At 42.1% G+C, this 20,244-nt stretch overlaps 1 protein-coding gene across 11 annotated transcripts in view; it reads left to right on the forward strand.

Moving 5' to 3' along the window:
- The window catches only part of ARVCF (ARVCF delta catenin family member), a 245,977-nt gene that overhangs the window by 172,103 nt on the left and 53,630 nt on the right, over positions 1–20,244 (forward strand). For all 11 annotated transcript variants that reach the window (XM_088176225.1, XM_088176232.1, XM_088176227.1 and 8 more), the window contains 2 exons: positions 2,560–3,059; positions 9,913–10,096. In XM_088176225.1, coding sequence (XP_088032351.1) covers positions 2,560–3,059; positions 9,913–10,096 — 684 coding nt within the window. The remainder of the gene's footprint in view (positions 1–2,559; positions 3,060–9,912; positions 10,097–20,244) is intronic.

The raw sequence follows: 20,244 nt of genomic DNA on the forward strand, positions 1-20,244 counted from the left end.
CTCTGGCATAGCACCAGAGCTCTTCAGTCCTGAGAGTAAAGAGCTCTTGGTCTCCTGAGAGCAGAATCTGCTGAAGCTCTTGTTAGTCCTCTTCTATATTGAGTGGCTTTTCCTTCCCAGCTTAGCTGCTCCAGTGTTGTGGAAGTGAAAACTCACATTTGGCCTGTACCAGTCTGACTCAGAGGATTTCTTTACTCACCCAGTGTGTAAATATGTTGGTGAGCAGAGTGTGTTTAATGCCATGATAAACACTGGATTTTGACTTTCTCACTCTGCCAGCCTGGTGTTTCAGCCCTCTGTTAAAGGAGAGGTGATGAGGCTTGTGGCACTTCTGCCTTGCTCTGCCTGAGCAGTTGTGCTGCTCCTTTGCAGGTGACCTGTTTTGGTAAACTGCTTCCCCTGCCGTTTTTTTTTTTTTAACCTTCCCTAGCCTTGATCACTGTGTTTAGCCATGTGAATCTGAAGTGCTGTGATACTTTGATACTTGCCTTGGCTGAGCTTTCTTGTACAGCTCTTAGGTTCATACAGGATCTCAGAGTTTCTGCATAATGGTTTGGAGTCTCAGGGGTCAAGTGTGCAGGTGTTTTCTTTGCTGCCAGACACAGTCATTGAGTTATGTCACTGGTGCATCTGCAGTGGCTCTTGACACTGTTTCATCCTCAGAGCAGTGCTGGATCTGTGTTTGCTTATTCTAGTAATTTCGGGTTTTTGTTTTCCATCCTCTTCTCTATGATACTTGAGAGATGCTGTCTTGTTTTAAAGCAGGGTTGTGATCTCCTTTAATTTTTTCTTTTTTAATGATTAATTCTTGATTTCAGGTAGTATCACTCAGATTTAATAAGCAGTGATTGACAGCTAAAAAGAAAATTAGTGTTGTTGGTACAGACTTAAGTGGTACTTTTTTATCATGAGAGTGTTGCAAGTTAAAGTCCTAATTCTGAAGTTTGCTTTTGAAAAATGTAATGAAACCGAGGAGCTTTGTGTGGCAAAGGGAAGAGGATACAACATGAGGAAGATAGGCCCATCTGTGTGGTTCTCTTTGGAAGGCTTTGTGGAAATAAAGCAAACAAACTGCATCCCAAGACAGTAATTATCTTTGTGTACTTGCATGGATGAGGAGGAAAGAGAAATTTAATTGTGCAGGTGTAATTGAGGTGGTGCACAGTTATCTTGTGGGCAGCTCACAGGACTGAGACATTCTGAATTGTGAGTTACCAAGTCAAGCAAGGAACAGCTGTGCAATTATTAAAATTAATCTTCTGCTGCTTTTATGAAGTGAAAAAGAATTTAACATGCGGATGAGTTTGAGAAATGAGATTTTGTTGTAGTTTTAATGCTGGTTATCACAAATTTGCATTAGTAAAAACAGAATTTTGAGGAGTAGCTAAAGGGGTTTTATTATTCCTTCTGCCCTGTGTGCATTCACAGAAGTAAATTGTTTCAATGTTGTTGCTTTCTGCTTGGAGTGATGGAAACATCTTTGTTCTGTAACAGAAATCATGACTGTCCAGATAGTGTAAATTACTGTGTAGAGCAACTGCTGAATTATACATATACAAATAACTGCATCAATAAAAGGATTTCTTCAGATTCATTCTGAGTTTTGGATACATGCCCATTTTTATCCTTTCATTCAGTTTATGGTTTAGAACAGCAATTAAAGCAACGTAAAATCAGGAGAGGCGCTTTTAACATTAAAAGCATTAATTGTACAAGACTAAGTTTGGTCTCCACCTCCGGTTGCTCTTCTCCCCAGAGCCCAGTTTAATTATCAGTCCCTTTGGGATGACAGCAGGCTCCATTTTCTTCCTGTCTTCTAATAGTCTATACTTCAGCATGACATCAGAAATGGTTCAATAACATCATTCAGTGCTTCAGATGAAAGATTTTAAGAAACATTTTGTAGCAATTAAAACCACTTGCTTGACTGAGCTAACAGCAATACTGAGACAGTAGCAAACCTGTTCAGGAAAAAAAAAAAGTAAAGCAAAAGGCTGCTGCTGGTTTGAAACAATCCATATATAAGAGGTTGGTTTATGGCACTATCAATGGAGAGTAGTGTTTAGAGTACACTTGTGTGAGCATCAACATGGAAATGTAGTGGAACTTGTCAGACTTGCTGAAATATGTCTGTGGTCTCTGCCCAGGCCTTGAATGCCTTTAATTAGAGTTTTGGTTTGTTGCAGAAGTAGCAGCATTAATGAAGATCAGTGTTTCCTACTAAATGTAATCCAGCTCTGTTGTAATTGCTTTGCTAAGTGACCAAAATGAAAGCAATCTGTTTGATGGCTTGCAGTTCCTGTCATCATTTCACTGCTAGCCAAACAAACACTGTGCTGGAGTCCCATCACTGCTGAGAGCTCAACTATGGTTCATTTTCGAGTTACTACAAATAAACTATTGGAAACTGTAAATACGCTGTTGCAGTGATGTTTGTGATATTAAAATGTTTGCTCATGGCTGAAATTTCCATATTGACTCGGAGTTAGTGTTTTAAACGTAGTTTTGTTTTTTTTTTTCTTTTTTCCCCCTTTCTGTTGGGCCCGTTGCTGCTCACAGAGGCTACGATGACCCCATCGAGACGGAGATGGTGGAGGAGAGGATCCCGTACCTGCACGGCGGCTACGCGGCGCCGCTGGCACAGCCCGAGCGCGGCAGCATGGCCAGCATTGACCGGCTGGGCAAGCGCTCGCCCTCCATCGACAGCATCCGCAAGGACCCGCGCTGGAGGGACCCCGACCTGCCCGAGGTCATCGCCATGCTCAGCCACCCCATCGACCCCGTCAAGTCCAACGCCGCCGCCTACCTGCAGCACCTGTGCTACGAGAACGACAAGATCAAAAAGGACGTCAGGCACCTGAAGGGCATCCCCATCCTGGTGGGGCTGCTGGATCATCCAAAGCCCGAGGTCCATCGCAAGGCCTGCGGGGCTCTCAGAAACATCTCCTATGGGAAGGATAACGAGAACAAAGTGGCTATAAAGAACTGTGATGGGATCCCTGCATTGATCAGGCTGTTGAGAAAAACAAACGACATGGAAGTCAGAGAGCTAATTACAGGTCAGTGTCTGTGATTTCATTAATGGGTCAGTCTTCAGAACAGTCCTTTCAGCTTCAGGAACAAGAATTTCTAGAGGTTAGAGCGTTGAAGGAGAATTTAGATCACTGGCTGCAGCTGTTCTGTAGTTGCCCCGTGTTTGTGGGCTGAGAGCCTGAGACGTGCCTGTCAGGAGGGGATCAGGATCATCTGTGTGTGTTTGGTGCACTTGGGATTCCCTGGCTGCTGAGGGATGGATGCTGCACCTCGGGTGTAGCGTGCAGTTGCATGTGCTTGGGTTACTGAAGCTTAAATGAGTTACAGCAGCTCCAGTGACAGGTAATTTGTAGTGCACGTGCCCTCAGCGTGTTGTAATCATCAGGTAAGACACGCTGAGCTAAATCTCTCCTTGTTAACCTCTTACAAAACAATCCTGCTGCCATGTCCCCACTCGCTCATGTTTAGAGAACAGTCAGTCTTGTCATGAGCACTTCCAGCCTGGTGCTGAGGACTCTGAGGCTGGATATAAAGTTGAAGCACTTCTGGGCTGGAAAACTGGGATTTTAGGGAGCATAGGATCTGTTGCAAAGGTTGGAAAAGGGAGAATTACATTTCAAGTTACTGAGTTCATGCACACTTAGCAGGGAGTTTTCAAACACTTACAGCTCCATTATTTAACCTGTTTTTATTTGAACTTAGTCTTGGATATCGTCCAAAAAGAGCAGTAAAGTATATGCCAAGTTTAAAAGTTCAGCCATTAAGTGGAAAAGGGTGGAAAAGTATGTCAGGTTCTCAAGTAAGGAGAAAGATATTGTTCTTCAGTCTCCCATAAATCATGAGGAATGAAATGGATTTCCCTTTCTCTTCTCAGAAGCTGCAGGGGATGTTTGGATGGAGACCAGAGCAATTCCAGTGAATTTCTGTGCCAGAACAGAATTTTTCAGAAAGCTTTGTGAGGATGAAAATGGGTCCAGGGCTGAAACTGTTTAGCTGCCTTATCAGTGTTGGCTTGTGCAGGTAGACCCTATTGTAAACATTGATTAAGCTATTAGAGGTAAACATCATAATTCTGCAATTTCCTCAAAAATTATAGTAGCTCTATTTAAGTCTTTACTGGTAATCATAATTCTCGGAGATGAACAGTGGCCTTGGGTGTTCCATCTGTTCTTCCACAGCCATTACAGGCTATTTAGCAAACTGGGTCTAAATATACAGTGTTGAAACTAGCAGGGATATTTTTCCAGCAAGCTGGCAAAGGAGAGCTGTCTGTTTTGTCAAAGAACCTCTGAGTAGCATGTGCTGGTTGTGCTTTGAGAGCTGTCTGTGCTCTGCCTCAACATGGAAACTCTGCAGGTGGTATTTATATTCCATTTGTTGCAGTTATTTAATATGATGGCTGACTTAGTCTTTATTTAAAAAAATAAAAAATTATCTGTTTATCTACTGTTCTAGTTTAATCAAAACTCATTTCTGGAGTGCTGAGAAGCAATAAATTTATTTCCTTAGATTCAAGAAAGGAGAAGCCAGTCTATATTTTACTCTGAAGGAATATCATTATGGTGCTAAGTGGTAATCAGTCACTTCTGAGATGGCAAAAGCAAACTGGATATTTTTCCTTTTCACTGTAAATGGCGATTGCTTTGATTTCCCGTTGATTAATTAGCTTTAGAGTTCAAATGCATTTTATTTGGCAGCAGGTTTTGCCTATTAAATGTAGTGTTTCTATTCCACCTTAGCTTTTGTTATTTAGAGCTCTTTATTTCCCCTTACTGAAAAACACCAGGAATACTAAGGGCATTAACCTAAACAGATGTCCAGTAACAGATGATGTGCATTTAATCTCTACCTAACCAGGAATAATTTCATTCCCCTTCTAAAATGATATCACCAGATCCGGTGTGAGACATTCAAGCATCAGCACAGAAAAGAAGAATATTCCAGCAATGCCTCTGTGACTGGTGCTGCTGTACTTGCAGTCAGTGTTCAAAGCTCTGGCTGATAATGTGGAATTGTCCATTCGTAAAATGAGCTCCAAAAGTCAGCAGAGAGAAACAAGAGCCAGCTTGGAGTGCAAAGGGAGCATTCAGGCAGGGCTGCTACAAAAGGACTGTGTTCTGCAGCCTCAGAAATTCAGATCACAATTCCAATGTTCTCCTGGTAGCAATCACAACTTCCTATCTGGGTGCTTTTTCCTAGTGATAAACCAAAGCTACCTTTGCCATGAAAGTTTTTCAGTGTGTCTGGAGTGAAATGCCTGGGGACTTCATCAGCAATGCATTAGGGAAAAGAAAAAAAAAAAAGAAAATACAACAGCATCCAGGGTTTGTGTGTTTATTTCTTTTAACAGGCTCCAAATTCAAGTTTGGTATGACACATTGATTTTTCTACAGTTTAATCTTTCTTTAACTCAATACTGGCTGCTTTTCAAAAGCTCAGGAGTAATCACCAGCTGGTCATCCCAGCTAAGGACAAATGATAAAATAATCCTGCTTTCCAAAGAGATTGAAGTAATTTTAAGAAATTTAAATAATTCAGTTGTCTGAATTCTAGAGCAGTTGCAGGCTTGAGGTTTTGTTTGTCTGGCTGTGGAGCCCTGCATGCCTGCAGGACAGGAGGTGCCTGGGTGCACACAGCCTGTTTGGAGCAGGGTGTTCTGGCAGAAGAGATCATGGCTCTCATCTCATGTGAGTCAGTGCTTGCCTTTGGTACAGCTCCATTTCATTCAGCCTTCTCCTTTGCTTGGTGATCTGATGCAGCAGCCACAGCTGGGCTGGTCACTGTGTTCATGGAGTGGGGAAAAGCCACAGTGAGTTAAAAACACCCCAGAGGTGGATGCAGCATCGAGGGAGAAGTCAGGTGTGTGCCTCAGTGCTGAAGGAGTGAGTCTGGCTGTGCTGGGAGTGTTCCCTTGAGCACTTCCCAGGATACAAGTTTAGAGAACACAAGTTACACAACTGTTTTGACATTAAATTTTGGAAGCCAGCAGTGTACTGGTATACCACTGCTGCCAGATTAATCTGTAGATTTTTTTTTCTTACAGATAGCATTGGTTTTAGCAGAAGATGAAAAACTTCTTTGGGTTAGTGCCATCTCTGTTTTACCAGGTGTTCTGGACTATCTGCAAATGACACTAAACATGATGTCCCTTGACGTCAGAGATCTGTGAAGTGTGCAAAAACTGCTTTCTAAACTCAAAGATAGATTCATAAAATACCACAGACCTCATTTCTTTCTTTTTAAAGTGTGGAGTTAGAAAATGTTTCCTAGGTACTGCAGTGAGAAAAGCTTGATTTAAGTGTTAGAGTGTCCCTAAGTAAATCATGAGTAGAGTTGTGTTGAGAAATACTCCATAAAATTCTTCCTTCATTTCTTCCTAGGCTTGTAGCTGTACTGCTGTACTCTCGGTGGATCATTTTCTTAAGAAAAAGAGAGAAATGAGGATTAAGCTGATAAGGAATTAAATCTGTTCTGATTGGGAAAGCCACAAAAGTTTTATCTTGAGTGATAAGGTTTTTGTGGAGGAAATGTTCCCATCAGATATGCAAGACCAAAATTCTATTACATTCTTTGAAAAGCAATCAGAAGTTGGTAGCTTTAATGAATAATTTTGTTCTTTGTGAGAACGTTGGAGTAATTTTGTTATTTAATGACATTGCACTGATTTTAAGTGGTGCAGGACGTGACTTTGCTGCTGCCAAATTGGTTATAATTGAAAAATGATTGACCTTCAAAATGCTCTGCAGATGAAATATTTTGCCCTAATGCTTGAATAACAACTTGCAGATAAATCAGCTGCCTCAGAGCTCCCAGCCCCTGGGCACTGATGTGTGAGGTCCTGTCAGCTGCTCACACCTGGACTCCTCTTTGAAGATCCTGTTGTCTTCAGCTTGCTGATCTCACATGAGCTTTCTCCTTCCATTTTCTATTCCAAGGCTTCTCAGAAGAAGGTCCTTGTCCCTGGTGTGTTCTGTCACACTGTCTCACGTTGAGGTTCTCGACTTGGCCACTACTGAAAGGAGCACAGAGAAAAAACTCAGCTCCAGTCTTAGGGACTTTGATAAAAACAAGTGTGTCAAGCAAATGCCCCCCAGACCAACACACAAAAACAATTCCTCAGGGAATACATTGCAGAGTGCTTATTTTTCCAAGTGATAAACTATCTGATATGGACCACAGAAAAGGAATTAAACAGCTTCTGGTTTCTTTGTGATGTTGGATTTTTTTTTTTTTTTAATAAAAGCTGGTAGTTATTTTCCCTGTTTAATGTGTTGAGAAATCAGGGCGGATGGTTGAAGTTAGAAATATGTAAGTACATAACTCATAGTATTTATGAATAAAATACAGATTGGTAGTGATCATGTTAATCTTCTGAAGAGCAATACTTCATTTTTCTCTAGTGCTAAAACTCATGCAGTCTGTGGTCAGAAAGGCCAAAGGCTTGTAGTGAAAGTGCATGGAAAATTTAGATTCTAACTTCATTCACCTTGTGCTGCTGTGTTGGTGACATGATTTCTCCTGAGTGCTATCGATTTGGATTGATTAGAGTTTTAAAAACAGTGTTTCCAGCTTGTTGAAACATTAGTGTGTTATGTTAAGTTTTCTAGGTATTTTTGACTTTTTACTTATATATCTGCCTTATTCTTCTTAAGCAGTAAAATTTGCCTGTGTAGTTCCACTGCAGAGGTAACAGATGGTCACTGCTCCAGGAAAGGGGAAGAAGCAGACTCTCATTTCAGGTGCTCCAGTAGTCTGTGCGTGCAGGAAAGAGCTTTTCAAACTGAAGGGCCACCAGATTTTAAAGCTTAGCTCTTCCCCATCTCAGCAGTGTTTCCACATGAAATATTTTGCAATTGCAGAAGAACAGGATCCTTAGGGACCCTGTAGTGGGTTCCTTGGTTGATGCCATCTTTTCCACATCATGGGGTTTGACCACTGCAGATACCCACCCTATGCTCCATTTCTGATCCTGAGAGGGAACCTCCAGAACCAGGGTTCTCTGCACCCACTGCTCTCAGTTTGAATCTAAGTTTGCTCCAGAGATGATTGTCCTGTATAATTTCCAGGGATTCATCCATCTCGTTCAGTGCTGGCTGTTCAGATTTAAAATTTGAATTTTCAAGTCCTGAGCCAGCTATGCATTTAGGGATTTAATTGTACTTACTATTTTTATATGAGTGAGTCTGGCATGCTTAAGAAATTGATGTACAGTAATTGAAGACAGTCTAGTAGCATATTTAAAATTAACAAGGTAGTTTTTATGTCCATTCTTTTTGTCTTATTATAACTATTGACTTGCATTTGTTTTTTGTATGTTGTATATTTTTTGAGCCAGTTTGTTTTAAGATGTAAAGGCTTTCTTTGTTAACAGAATGGAGTCAATTAGCCCTTTCTGCTTAGTTTTGCTTTTTTCTTATTCTTCAACATATGTTGTTTAGCAGTGACAAACGGTGATTTATTGTAGTAGGTATAAAGATAAGATTCATATTTTACCGACACAATCTTATTTGAAAGCTAAAATAAGGCTGTAAAAATCTCATACAGTGTCTGAGTGGCAAGGGCAGTAGACCAAAAAGGTGTTACTTGTGTATGACTATAGAAAAAAGACTGCAAGAAAACATTATGATGTTCATTCTGTTGTCTGCCCCAGAGTTTCTTTATTAATATTGTTATTCTATATCCAGTCACTGCTAGACTCCTGTCAGGCTGTGCCACAAAGTAATAGATATAAAGCATTTTCCCAGTTACCTTTAAAGCTTGAAAATTCTAGGTTTTAAAACTTGAGGAGATTGAAAGGGGCTGAAACAAAAGGTTGCACTTTTGTTTTTCTGTTGTGTTTTTTAGATGTATATACAGAGAGGTGGAGATTACAGTTTGCACTGTAATCTGTGCAAGTTCATAGTCACAGTAGCACAGGGAGCCTCAGGTTGATATTCAATCCTTTTAGGAAAGATTCCTTGTGTGTTTTGGGGAATCTGGGTTTTCTGTTTGGGCTGTCTGAAATTTCACTAGAACTCACACTTTTCCTTGGAGACCAAAAGCGTGTGTCTGGCTCCCCCTCAGTTGTTACTGACAGTTCTCAGATGGTACCAGGCTGGGTCTGTGCAGAAATTCTCTCTGAAGTGAGTGTTCTGTTTGAGTCCTACTCTGATGACTAATAACTGTCAGGACAGTGATACAGGTCTGCTGGGAGGCTGTATCACTTATCTAACACTGGGTATTTTGCAGCTATAAAGCTGTTGTTCTGTTATTCTGTTTTGATGTTTGACTTCTGTCTGCTTTGGCTCATAATTGAGGTAAAAAAGAAAAGACAGTGGAGTTACGGTTTCCAGTTTCTTCAAGGAATCATATGCTCGTGGTACCAGGAGATTTGAACACAGATATTGCTTGTGACAAGAAAATGTGAAAGTAAATAATAGAGAGGAGACTTGAATGAAATATCATCTTGTGCAGAAGATAAGCATAAGATCAGTGATCCTCCAGAAATTCATCTCTCCTAGGACTTGCTCAATATACTTTGCTTCACAGGATGAATTTTTACTTTTTGAGGCATAGTTAGACTTGAAAGTGTAACGCAATTCATATACAGCAGAAAAATCCTATTAATCTCCAATAATACATCACTTTTACGTACTCTTTGTAGGGCTTGATGAGTTCAACACTATCCATGTCTTGATAAAAGTGCTTGCCTGCTTTGTTGAAGAAGCTGTGGGATTTTCCCTAAGCTGGTTCTGGTCTGGCATCTCATCAAGTTGCTTTGCCTTCTTGTTTAGTTTTGTGATTTAACCTTCGAGCACTTCTCCATGAATCCTGCGATTCTGTTTAACCTTCAGATTTAATACAGTTGTTACACTCTGGCTATTCAATAACCCCCTGCAGGCACCCTGTGGAATTTGTCCTCCTACGAGCCCCTGAAGATGGTCATCATCAACCACGGTCTGCAGACTCTGACCAACGAGGTGATCATCCCGCACTCGGGCTGGGAGAGCGAGCCCAACGAGGACTCGAAGCCGCGCGACGCCGAGTGGAGCACGGTCTTCAAGAACACCTCTGGCTGCCTGAGGTGAGGCACGGCTGCAGAGTTCTGTTCCCATCGTTTCTTGGGGTTTTGTTTTTTTTTTTTTTTTTAGTAAAGAATTTGAGCTACTGGGTATTTAGGATTTCTAAGTATTCCTTCTAAAATTGCTTGCACAAAGGAGCTTTTTCTGGTTTCGTGCTGTGTTTGCAGTTCTGAAAGCACATTGAGAGCAGGACAGTCCATGCTAAAAGCTGGAGTCAGGGAGAGTCCTAATGCAGTCTGAAGAACCAATGTTCCCAAAATACACTGGGTCTCATTTTGCTTTTCTTTTGAGAAAAAAACTTATGCTCAGTTCAGATTCTTCAGCTTTGTGATGAAGTCAATTAGTTTGAATAAAACTAATAAAGATTTGGCATTATACGTTCTGTTGCTCTTAAATATACTCCTGTCAGATTTCTACTGATGGATGCCTCTTCAGAAGCTGGTTCGTTTCTGTTTCTTGGGCTTGTGGTCTCTAAATTGCAATAACTATTCCCCCAAGTCATTTCACAAATGAAGAAAGTAATGAAGAGTGTTCTGAAAGGGCCCATTACTGAAATTATTTGCAGTCCCACTGGAAGCTGAGGTCCTTTAAGCAGACTCTAGACATCATAGGTTTTTACTTACCAGTGTTGGCTTTCTAGGGGTGTTCTGCAAGAGGAAATTAGTCATGGTGAGGGAATAAAAGGATTATCTCAATGAATGAGATTCTCCAGTAAATGTGACAATAAATTGGTTATTAGTAGACTAGCCTAATCCACATCATAAAATTTTATTGGTGTATGGATCCACTCAAACTTCTGTATTCCAGGGTATCTCTTGGTTTGTTGATATGTTGGGTTTGGAGTTTTGTGGCGTTCTTTGTTGTGTTGTTTTTGTTTTTTTTTTAAGTAAGGCACTGGTTTTACAGGAAATGCAAAAGTTTGTGCCCCTTTGGACAATGTATTCTTAAAGCCTATGAAGAAGGATGTGAAACACAGTACTGTGATGTCAGAGAGTTTAAACTTCCAGTATTTTGAAGTGCACCCTGAAATGCATCAGGCCAGCACTCATAGTGGCTGCTGCTCTTGTTGAAGGGGGAAATGTCTTTCAGTCCTTTCATCTCTGCTCCCATACTCAGGAGGGACTTGGTGCTTCCTTGTGGAAAATTTGAAGCTTCCATCAGATGTGGGGCGAGGTGATGCTTGACTGAGGCTGCCTAAGGTAGGATGGGGATGTAAGAGCAGGGAAGGGTGATCTGGAAGATGTAATCTGTCCATGTCTGACCCACGGAGACAGCAGCTGGGGAGAACTGCCCTGCTGTCTCCCCACTTTGTGCAGTGAGGGGAGTGAGTGCAGGAACAAGACAGGTGCAGCAGCAGGTGGGTATGAGCTGTCTTTCAGCTGATTGTGCATCCTGTCCCCATGTCAAGGATATTAAACACACCTTTGCAGAGCACTTCTGGATCTAGGGGTCTAAATGGACATATCAAGAGTAATTAACATTAAAACTGTTGGAAGTTATTTTGTGTTGTGTGTTAAAATGCTCTGCAGCTCATCTTTAAAAGCAGCAGCAAGATGTGATAGTTAACACCAACAGAGAATAAATTGTTGCAGCCATCTGTCTGACAGACATAAGTGTTTAAAAACCCCTTCGCCTACACTTCTCTCATTGACACAGTAGCTGGTCCTAGAAATTCAATTTTCCACGAATGGAGCTTATTGCAGACTGCAAATGTTCACCAGTTTGATACTTAATTGGGAGGTTAGGCCTCTGGTGATGTGCCAGCCTTCCTTTGTCCCCTTTGGAAGCGAGCCTCAGGTGTGAGCTGTGTTGTCTCCCAAAATAACTGAAACAATCTCTGAGCTTTTGAGATCTCAGATGCCCTTGCACTTTAGGTTTCTAAGCAGAAGACAGGCATTGTGCATGTAGGATGGTATTTGTTTCAATATCATTTTTTCAGTTAATGAAGTTTATCAACAGATGTGGGCGAGGTTGTTTCAAACTCAGTGATTCACAGCATGAACTGCCAGTTAATTATTACTTGCTTTTTTTAAAAAACACTGCTTACTCATCTTTACTTTGTTCTTAATCTAGGTTTCTCCTTTGATAATGTGGAGCCATGGAAACACTGATTTCAAAATAATTAAAAACAAGTAATTAAAAGAAATCCACACTACAATTACTTACTTTTACCTCTTCTTCAATTCCTGGTCCATCCTACTTTCCTTTTTAGTCTTACCCATTTTCCCCTGTGTAACTTGTGTCTCTCCCTCCTCACTTGGGGGGTTCAGGTGCTGCTGTGTGTGCAGCTCTCAGTAGGTCAGGGTGAGCTGTATCCTGTGTAGTCACCTTGGCCAGTGCCCCAGGGTGGATGAAGAGCTGCATTGACAGCAGGGATATGTGGTGTGCAAGGATGCTTCAGCTGCAGGCTGAGTAATTGGGGCCAATACCTGAGCAAAATCTGTACCTGCAGCAGGGCTGGGAATTAACTTACAAGAGCCATGAGCCCTGCACTCTGCCCTTGGCTGCAGCTGAGGTGCCTTACTGGCCTTCTGTAGCCCTGATTTACTCACTTGCTGAAGGAACAAAATTCCCTCTGTGATACTGGTGCTGATTTTGAATTGTGTGGCCACAGGACTTGCACCCAGCAATGGACCTGCTCTTTATCTGTGTCTGATACTGAAAAACATTGGACCTGGTCATTTACAAGCTGGAAATCAGAGAAGCTGCTCACAGTTTATCATCAAGAAAGCCATTCAGGAAGGCTGCTTTGCCATGTTATGTCATTCTGGGATTAGCTGGGATATGTAGTGGTGTCCATTCCAAACTGCTGTAGCTGATTACACAAACACAGAGCCAGTGGGAATCCAAGGGGGAAAAGGCCACTGGGGAAGGTCTATATTGACTGTTTTTTTAAAGGGCTCTTTCTAAAGTCAAGCCCTCTCCTGTGACTGTGCCCATTGCAGGGATATTTTGAATCCTGGAATCATCTGGAACATGGCTGGTGGGTTCTGTGTGCCATCTCACTCTGCACTTGCCAAAAACTGTTCACATGAATGTTTGGGGGAATCTTTTATTCCCCTTTGGAAACTTGGCAGCGTATCCAATTTGCAAAATATGATTTGATAATGAAATTTATTGGATGCTCTTTTGTAATCTTGACCACTGAAGTTTTCAGAAACTAGTGCAGGTGATGATCATTTTGTCTCCATTCTCATCCTGAGATCAGGAAAAAGGTGCTTCCTCTTACCTTGCTGTGTTTCTAAAGGCAGACCCAATATAATGACTAGATCTGCAATATCCATAATCATTTTACTGCTGCAGATGGCCATGAGTCTTGTGAGGGATGCTGTCTTGGGTGTAATTTTATAAAACAGGTATTCTTATATTTTGTTGAAGCTGATTAAAGAAATATGTGTATAGAATTCTGGCAAGGAACAGTAAAAAAGCAAAATGGAGTTTTGTTTATGAAGCAGTAGGACTGGGGAAAAAGTAAGGGAGACATTAACTTACTGTAGGAGAATCATTAAGTATGCACAGCTGTTCCTTCATTTTATTTACATTACAAATTTTGTTTTCACATTGTATTTTATTCTTCTAGGTATGCGGAGAATGGAGACTGTCTCTTCCAGTTACTGCCTTTTTTTCTTTTAAACCCTTAAATCCCTACTGGGATTTGCAATCCAGAAGCCTTTATTTTCAAATTGCTCTCCTGGTGAAATAATGGAATGATTTGGTGCATCTTCACGAGGCCATTTCATGATCCTTCCTACAACTTTTACCCAGCCATTGGGGTGCTGTAGGAGAAGAGTATGAGCTGAGCTCTTGTGGGAAAGATGGATCCGTGGTTCATGAACACCCAGGCACTGCCAGAGACCTTCCCTGTGTCCCCTGATTTTTCCTAAGGTGCCTTCTTGCTTTGGAGGGAAGTTGCTGCATCTGTGGGTCACCAGAGCACTGCTGCAGTCTCATCATCTTGTTAGTTTTTTGTGGAGATACCTACCGTGATTCCTGGTTCTCTGAAAGCAGCAAGGATTTTAATGGTTTAAAAATTAAATTCATTCTGGGCTTAATTGCTGTTTTCTGCCTAATTACTTTTAATTCTCTCTTGGATTTTTTCACTTATAAGAGGACAGAGTAGAACTTAGTTCCTGAATTGCCAACTTTCTAGCCTGATTCCTGTGCTAAACTGACCTGCTGTCAACAAATGTTAGATGAATTAATTTGCATAGCAAACAGATGCAAAGTGCTCCTTTTTCCAGGGGTACCATCTGTAGTTGCAGCATTTCTTGTCAGTTCTCCAAGTACACAGAAATTCGCATTCACAAATATCCTCAGGGTTCAGCGCCCTGGCTGAGGTGTATGAACACAAACAAACTGCACCCACCTGACTTTCCCTAAAAACACACATTCTTCAGCTGGAGATTGCACATAGCAGCTTGTCCAACATCAGCCCCTGAGAAGGGAAGGGACAGCCTGGTGGCTGGAGCTGTACCAGGAGACTTGAGAAGTGTGGATTTATTTGTTGTGCTGCTGCACTGACATAATTAGAGGCAAGATTAATGGTATAAACCTTTTTGTGGTCTAATTTTTAATAGCCCTGTCTCCTGGCTTTGGTGAGGTTCAGGCAGCTAAGTGCCTTAGGGGATCTAGACTTCACTGATCTTCATTCTTCTGTCTTTAATGTGCGACAGGCACCTCGGTATGTACCTTCCCCTGAAATTGCTGTAAATACCAGTAGTGCAAGGATTTTGAAATGGTTCATCCTAAAGACATCAACTGGGAATAAGCAGCTCCTGCAGGTATAAATTAAGGGTTTGGTCCCATGGAATCAAAACCTGAGAGGTTTGGTAAATGTGAGATACCGTGTTCAAAGACATGGCATAGGGACTCAGAGGATTCAGAGCCAGAATCATACTCCAGCACGTTGGGAAATGATGTAAAAGTATCTGCAGGCTCCTCTTGGGTATTTCAGAGGAAAGATGACTGCAAGAGCTTGATGGTAAATCAGTAATACCTGGGATGTGTCAAATCATTTTTGTATGCAAGCGTTCTAAGTCTTTTTCTGAGGAGGAAGAGCAATATGGTACATGCCTGTACACCTTGTTCTGAGATGTCACTTGCAGTGTTTCAGTCACAGGTAATGCTGCAAGTGAGTCCTCGTGTCTTTCTGTGTTGTGACACGTGTGTGTACCCAGACATGCCCTGCACATAGTGACTGCAGCAGGAGTGTGGGTGTCTGTGAGGCACTTGGAGGTAAAGAAAGTTTGTCAAGCAACATGTGGTCTCGTTTGGGCAGAAAAGGTCTCTTCTTGCTTCTGAAAACACCTGTGTTGGGTGTATCAGTGAAGTTGGTGTGCCTGGTTATTTTTTTTCCCATTTTTGTGTGCTGAATTTCAGGAACAAAAAGAAGTGAAGTTGTCAAAACCAGGTTCTTATGTCCTCCTTTCTTGTTAATGATTAATGTGTGGCTTTTCTCTGAAGAAAAGGGCCTGGGAATTAGAGCTTTCAAAGCACATTACTTTCAAGCTCTTTCCATCTTGAGATCCTGCAGGCATGATAATAGTATGTGGTGACAGTCACCTAATATTTGTCCTGCGTGCACTGACATACTGGAGGCAGCCTTCACCTCCAGCTGACAGAGGTAAGAAGGCACTGAAGTGCAGATCTGTGACCTGGAAGTGCTGCCCAGGGCAGAGCAGGGCAGGAGGTGAGGCACAGGTGACACGAGTGCCCTTGGAGCCAAGGCAGCTTTGCTCACTGAAGCATGGCAGAACAGAGAAGGTAGAAACTCAAGTCTGGCACCTGAAAACTCACGTTTTCCTCTTTTTTATCAGCAGTATATTTGCGTTGGTAGAGAGCCCTCCTCGGCAGCTACACTTCTCCCCAGCTCCAAAAACGGTTCTTTGACAAAGTTGTTTGTTTGACATTCCCTCTTACTCTGTGTATTTTCCTATCATAGTTCAAGTAGGCCTTAGCTATGCTTTTGTCAGGCAGTTATTTAACCAAGATCATCTGGAGATGGCTCCTCACAAAGGGTAAAGCTTTGGTGTCCAGCCCGGGGGGGCTGAGGGCAGATGCTGCCATCTCTGTCCCCCCACTCGCCCGCAGTGCTCAGAGGCTGCTGTGCTGCAGCCTTTGGGACATCGATGCTCCAGCTACTGGGGCTAATGATACTGCCAGTCTTTCGGTGTGCAACAAGTGCTTTTGAAGTGGAATTTCAGAGAAGGGATAGTTCCAGAAAGAGATAAAAATGGAACCAAAATTTGCCTGTGAAGCTTCACTTTGGAGGCAGCAAGTAGCACGGAAAGGGAGAAGCTTATCTGCCCAACCCAGACTGGAAAAAATCAACTCAAATTAAAAACCCACACAAAAGAGAGGAGTGAGCAAAGGCAGTTTCTTAATTAGCTTACTGATACTGTGCAGGATCACAGCATATGGCTGTCCTGGGGCTTATATGATGAGCAGAGCGTTTAATTCGTGCTAGTAAGGAGCTGTTAGGGTTCCTCCTGACAGTTCCTGATGTTTAGCTTGTAATATAAATAAAATATGCATAGATTTTAGCAGCAGAGACATAACCTAGTTACATGCAACCTTAATGCTTTACAATCATATCTCGAGGTATAAATTTAAAGTTGTGCACTTGCTTACTGTCTTCTGTCATTACTTAGGAATGAATCTAGGTCCCTCCTCCCTTGGCTATCAGGAAGGAGAATCTACAAAAATATCTGTTGCTGTGGTGGGGTGAAGAGCAGGACTGCAGCAAAGCCCCCTGCAGTCGCTCTAATGGACGTGGTCTGCTTTGGAAGGCTTGTGAGCCCACTCCTTTGTTAGATTAGCACCACCTCCTTTCTGTATTTTTGAGATTCTTTGTCATGGCAGCAAGCATGTGTGATCAAGGAAGCAGAGCCCCTTGGCCTTTCCCTCCAGGGAGAGACTTCAGTAATTTGGAAGCTAAGTAGCTGCTGAGCATCGTGGAATTCTCGTGCAGTGTTTTTTCTGCATCATTTTGCATTACAGAAGAGCAAGGTAAGGCCCTCCAAGTAGGTCATGCAGGAGGTCACCAGTCATCATTTTACTGAAAAGGCATTGCAGGGTGTTCTGGGTATAGAATGCCACAGATAACAAGGTACAGATGTCAGTTCCATCCTTTGTTAAGCCGTGCTCTTGAGCCTGTTCCAGAGAGCTCTTGTAGGCAGTGCAGACATGGGTATGAGGTGTGCCAGGGTGCCCCATAGATCTCTTGCTCTGTGCCACTGTTGCTGGAGCACAGACTAAGCTCCTGAAGCCCTTTTTCAGGAGTGGCTTTTGCTGTGTCCTCTCGAGCATTTGGTCAACTAAACAAAACCAGCCACTTTTTTTAAATAGGTGGAAGGGTTTGCATGCAAAGAAACTGAGGCTGCTCTGCTGCCTCTCTCATGGGTGTAACTGATGAGTGAATGCTGGAGTGCAGTGCAGTGTCCAGTGGGATCCCAGCTCTGAACAGCTACTCCCCAGCTGCTCCCTACCTAAATCAGTATTAGTAGAGCTCCTCTGGCTTTCTGTGCGTTTCATTTGGACCTTGGCTTCTTTCTGTTTTCTTTACCGTGTTCTCTGCTTGATTTCTGATGGAGCTCTCTGCTGCCAAGTTGCATTGTGCTGTACATGGCCCTCTGACCAGAGCTACCTGGATCAGGTTATCTTTGTGACACAGGCAGCTTCTTCCTTTTTCTCTCTCGTTTTCAGAAAAATGAACTTTAATACCAATTAAACTTTCGGGTACTTGATGTGAACTGAAGTATGGAATCCATTCTACTTCTGCATTAAATGATGGAATGCATTTTAAATGTTGTATATTCCTCCTTTGAGACATAGTAGACCTAGAAATATGCTTGGAAATAGAGCTCATTTACTACAACTGTTATTGATCCATCTCTTTTGGCTGGCTTCCAAATAAAAATTTCTTTATTGTGAAGCAGTGTGTGCAGGTGGTAGGGTGTTTATATAGCAAGGATTCTGCCTGCCCAGGGTAGGTGGGCAGAACAACTAACATATTTTAAGCAAGAGTTGTGAGAAGGTGGTAGTCTTTATCGGCTGAAATATGCAAAACTCAGTGTCTGGACAGCAGAGCCTCAGTCATGGTGCTGGTCAGAGTCTTAGCAAGGGCTTGAAAAGAGCTTATCACTGTCTTGGCTTCAGCTCTCAGCTGTGATCCTTCCAGGGAAAGGTGGAAGTTTTACTGGGAGGATGTCTATTTCCAGTTCAACTTCCTATTTATAGAAAAAGCCAAGTCTCCAAGCTGTTGTCTTCATTGCCAGCTAGATCTCTAAACAAAGTGCTTTTTGCACCTGCTGAAGTGAGGCAGGAGGGTGAGTGTTCAGTAACACTCTGCCTTGGCTTCATCTGCAGCACTGTGGGATAGCAACTGATGGTGCTCTCCAGCCAAGTGACAGACACAACAGTCCTGGAAACACTGGTTTTAATTTTCAGAGAATATGGTGTCTCTGCCATCATTTTCAAGTTTCTCTTCATCATTAAAAAGAAAACCATCCAAAAGCTCTCCACATCTCTGCTCTGTCAGATTGTTAGGGAGGGCACAGAGGGAGCACTGCCACATGACTGCATTGAAAGAGTGCACATTAAGTACCCTGTACTTAATTACTTTTAAGCCTTTTCTCTTGAAGATAATTCTGGTGTGTGGCACAGACAGTAGTAACAGCTCACCTCTCCTAGGGGTGACGAATGCCAGCTCTGTTCTGCAGATGTAAATGTAGCATTCAGAATTGCATATTATTAAGACAACTCTTTGGTGATAATGATAACCTTATCTGAGGCGTGAACAGATTTCTCAGCACACTCGCCCCCGTTCTCTGAAGTCTTTAATAGTAACAGACTCATTCCTAGCCTGATGAGTTTCTATGCTCATAGGTATTTACTTCTTTTTAACATTTACTCAGTGCTTCTTTTTGTTGTTTTGTTTTGTTTTCCCAGGGAAAGCATATAGTACAACATCCTTACAAATTTTCTTTCACTAATCCTGGCCACAGTCTGGATTCCAAGAACTTGAGGGAAAATCCACGTTGCTTTTTCTAGCTAAAGGCAGGAGATTTAAAATCTCTGGAATGAGATTTGTGCTTTACTGTTTTACATAAAATCAGTCATCCAGTTGGTTTCTTTCCTATATACCTGATGTCACATGGGCAGTAGTTCTGTGTTCTGTTTCTAGAATTGTTTGTCAGACTGTGTACATTTACAGGAAACACACTGAAGGTTTCTATTACCCTTAGCGTTGTACATAAGAAAGACATTTCCGTTTTTAAAATACATTTGTCATCTCATAGACTCTTGGAAAAGTATTGAAAAGCAGGAAAGTCGGGGAAAGCAGAAGAGACCTTCCTGGGGGTGAAGAGACAAGGGAAGCAGACTGTACAGAACACTGGGGATGAATGGCAGGTCTCATTTGTCACTGGTTTGTGTAAAAATAGATGGGGTAGTTCCCCCTCACCATTCCCATCGTTCTGAATAGGCAGTCAACTGTATTTTCATTTGTAACAGGATATTTGCCCATCATCAGTTCCTCAAAAGTCCTGCAGAGTTGTTCTGACTTCAATAAGTAGCTTTGACTTATATCTACAGAGGTTTTTAATATTAATTTGTCCCCCAGCAAGCAAGTCAATGAGAACATTTGTTTAATTGCAGAATCTTGTTGCCATTTCAGTTCTTGCATGGCAGCCTGTCTCCTAAGTAACATAGTTACAGCACCTCAGCTGGGGTCTCAGCTGCCTTTCTGTTTGGTGTCTTGTGTGAAACACTCCATCCGCTGAAGAATTACTTGTAAAATTATTTGTGTAAAGCAATACTTGTCTAATGTGTAGAAAAGTTAAATGAAAAGCAAAGCTCTCAACTTTCTCCAAGTCTGGATGCCATATGTTGCATATCTCCATTGCAGGAGTTTCTGGTCTGTGCATTCCTTCTGTGGAGTGTTGCCCTGTGTGAGGGGACTGCAGATCTTCTGTGAACTGCTGGAATCAGCCGTGTTTGTTGATTTCCATCGGTCTTGGAAGAAGGGTGTTCAGAAACCTTGCTTTGAAAGCTTCCTTTGGATGATGGTTTGGTTACATCCATCATTCCATCCCAGATGGAATGAAACACTCCATTTAATACATTTAACAGATGTAAGATGCAGAACTGT

The sequence above is a fragment of the Sturnus vulgaris genome, chromosome 19 (genome assembly GCF_052056855.1).
Source record: "Sturnus vulgaris isolate bStuVul1 chromosome 19, bStuVul1.hap1, whole genome shotgun sequence".
In the NCBI taxonomy this organism is placed as follows: domain Eukaryota; kingdom Metazoa; phylum Chordata; class Aves; order Passeriformes; family Sturnidae; genus Sturnus; species Sturnus vulgaris.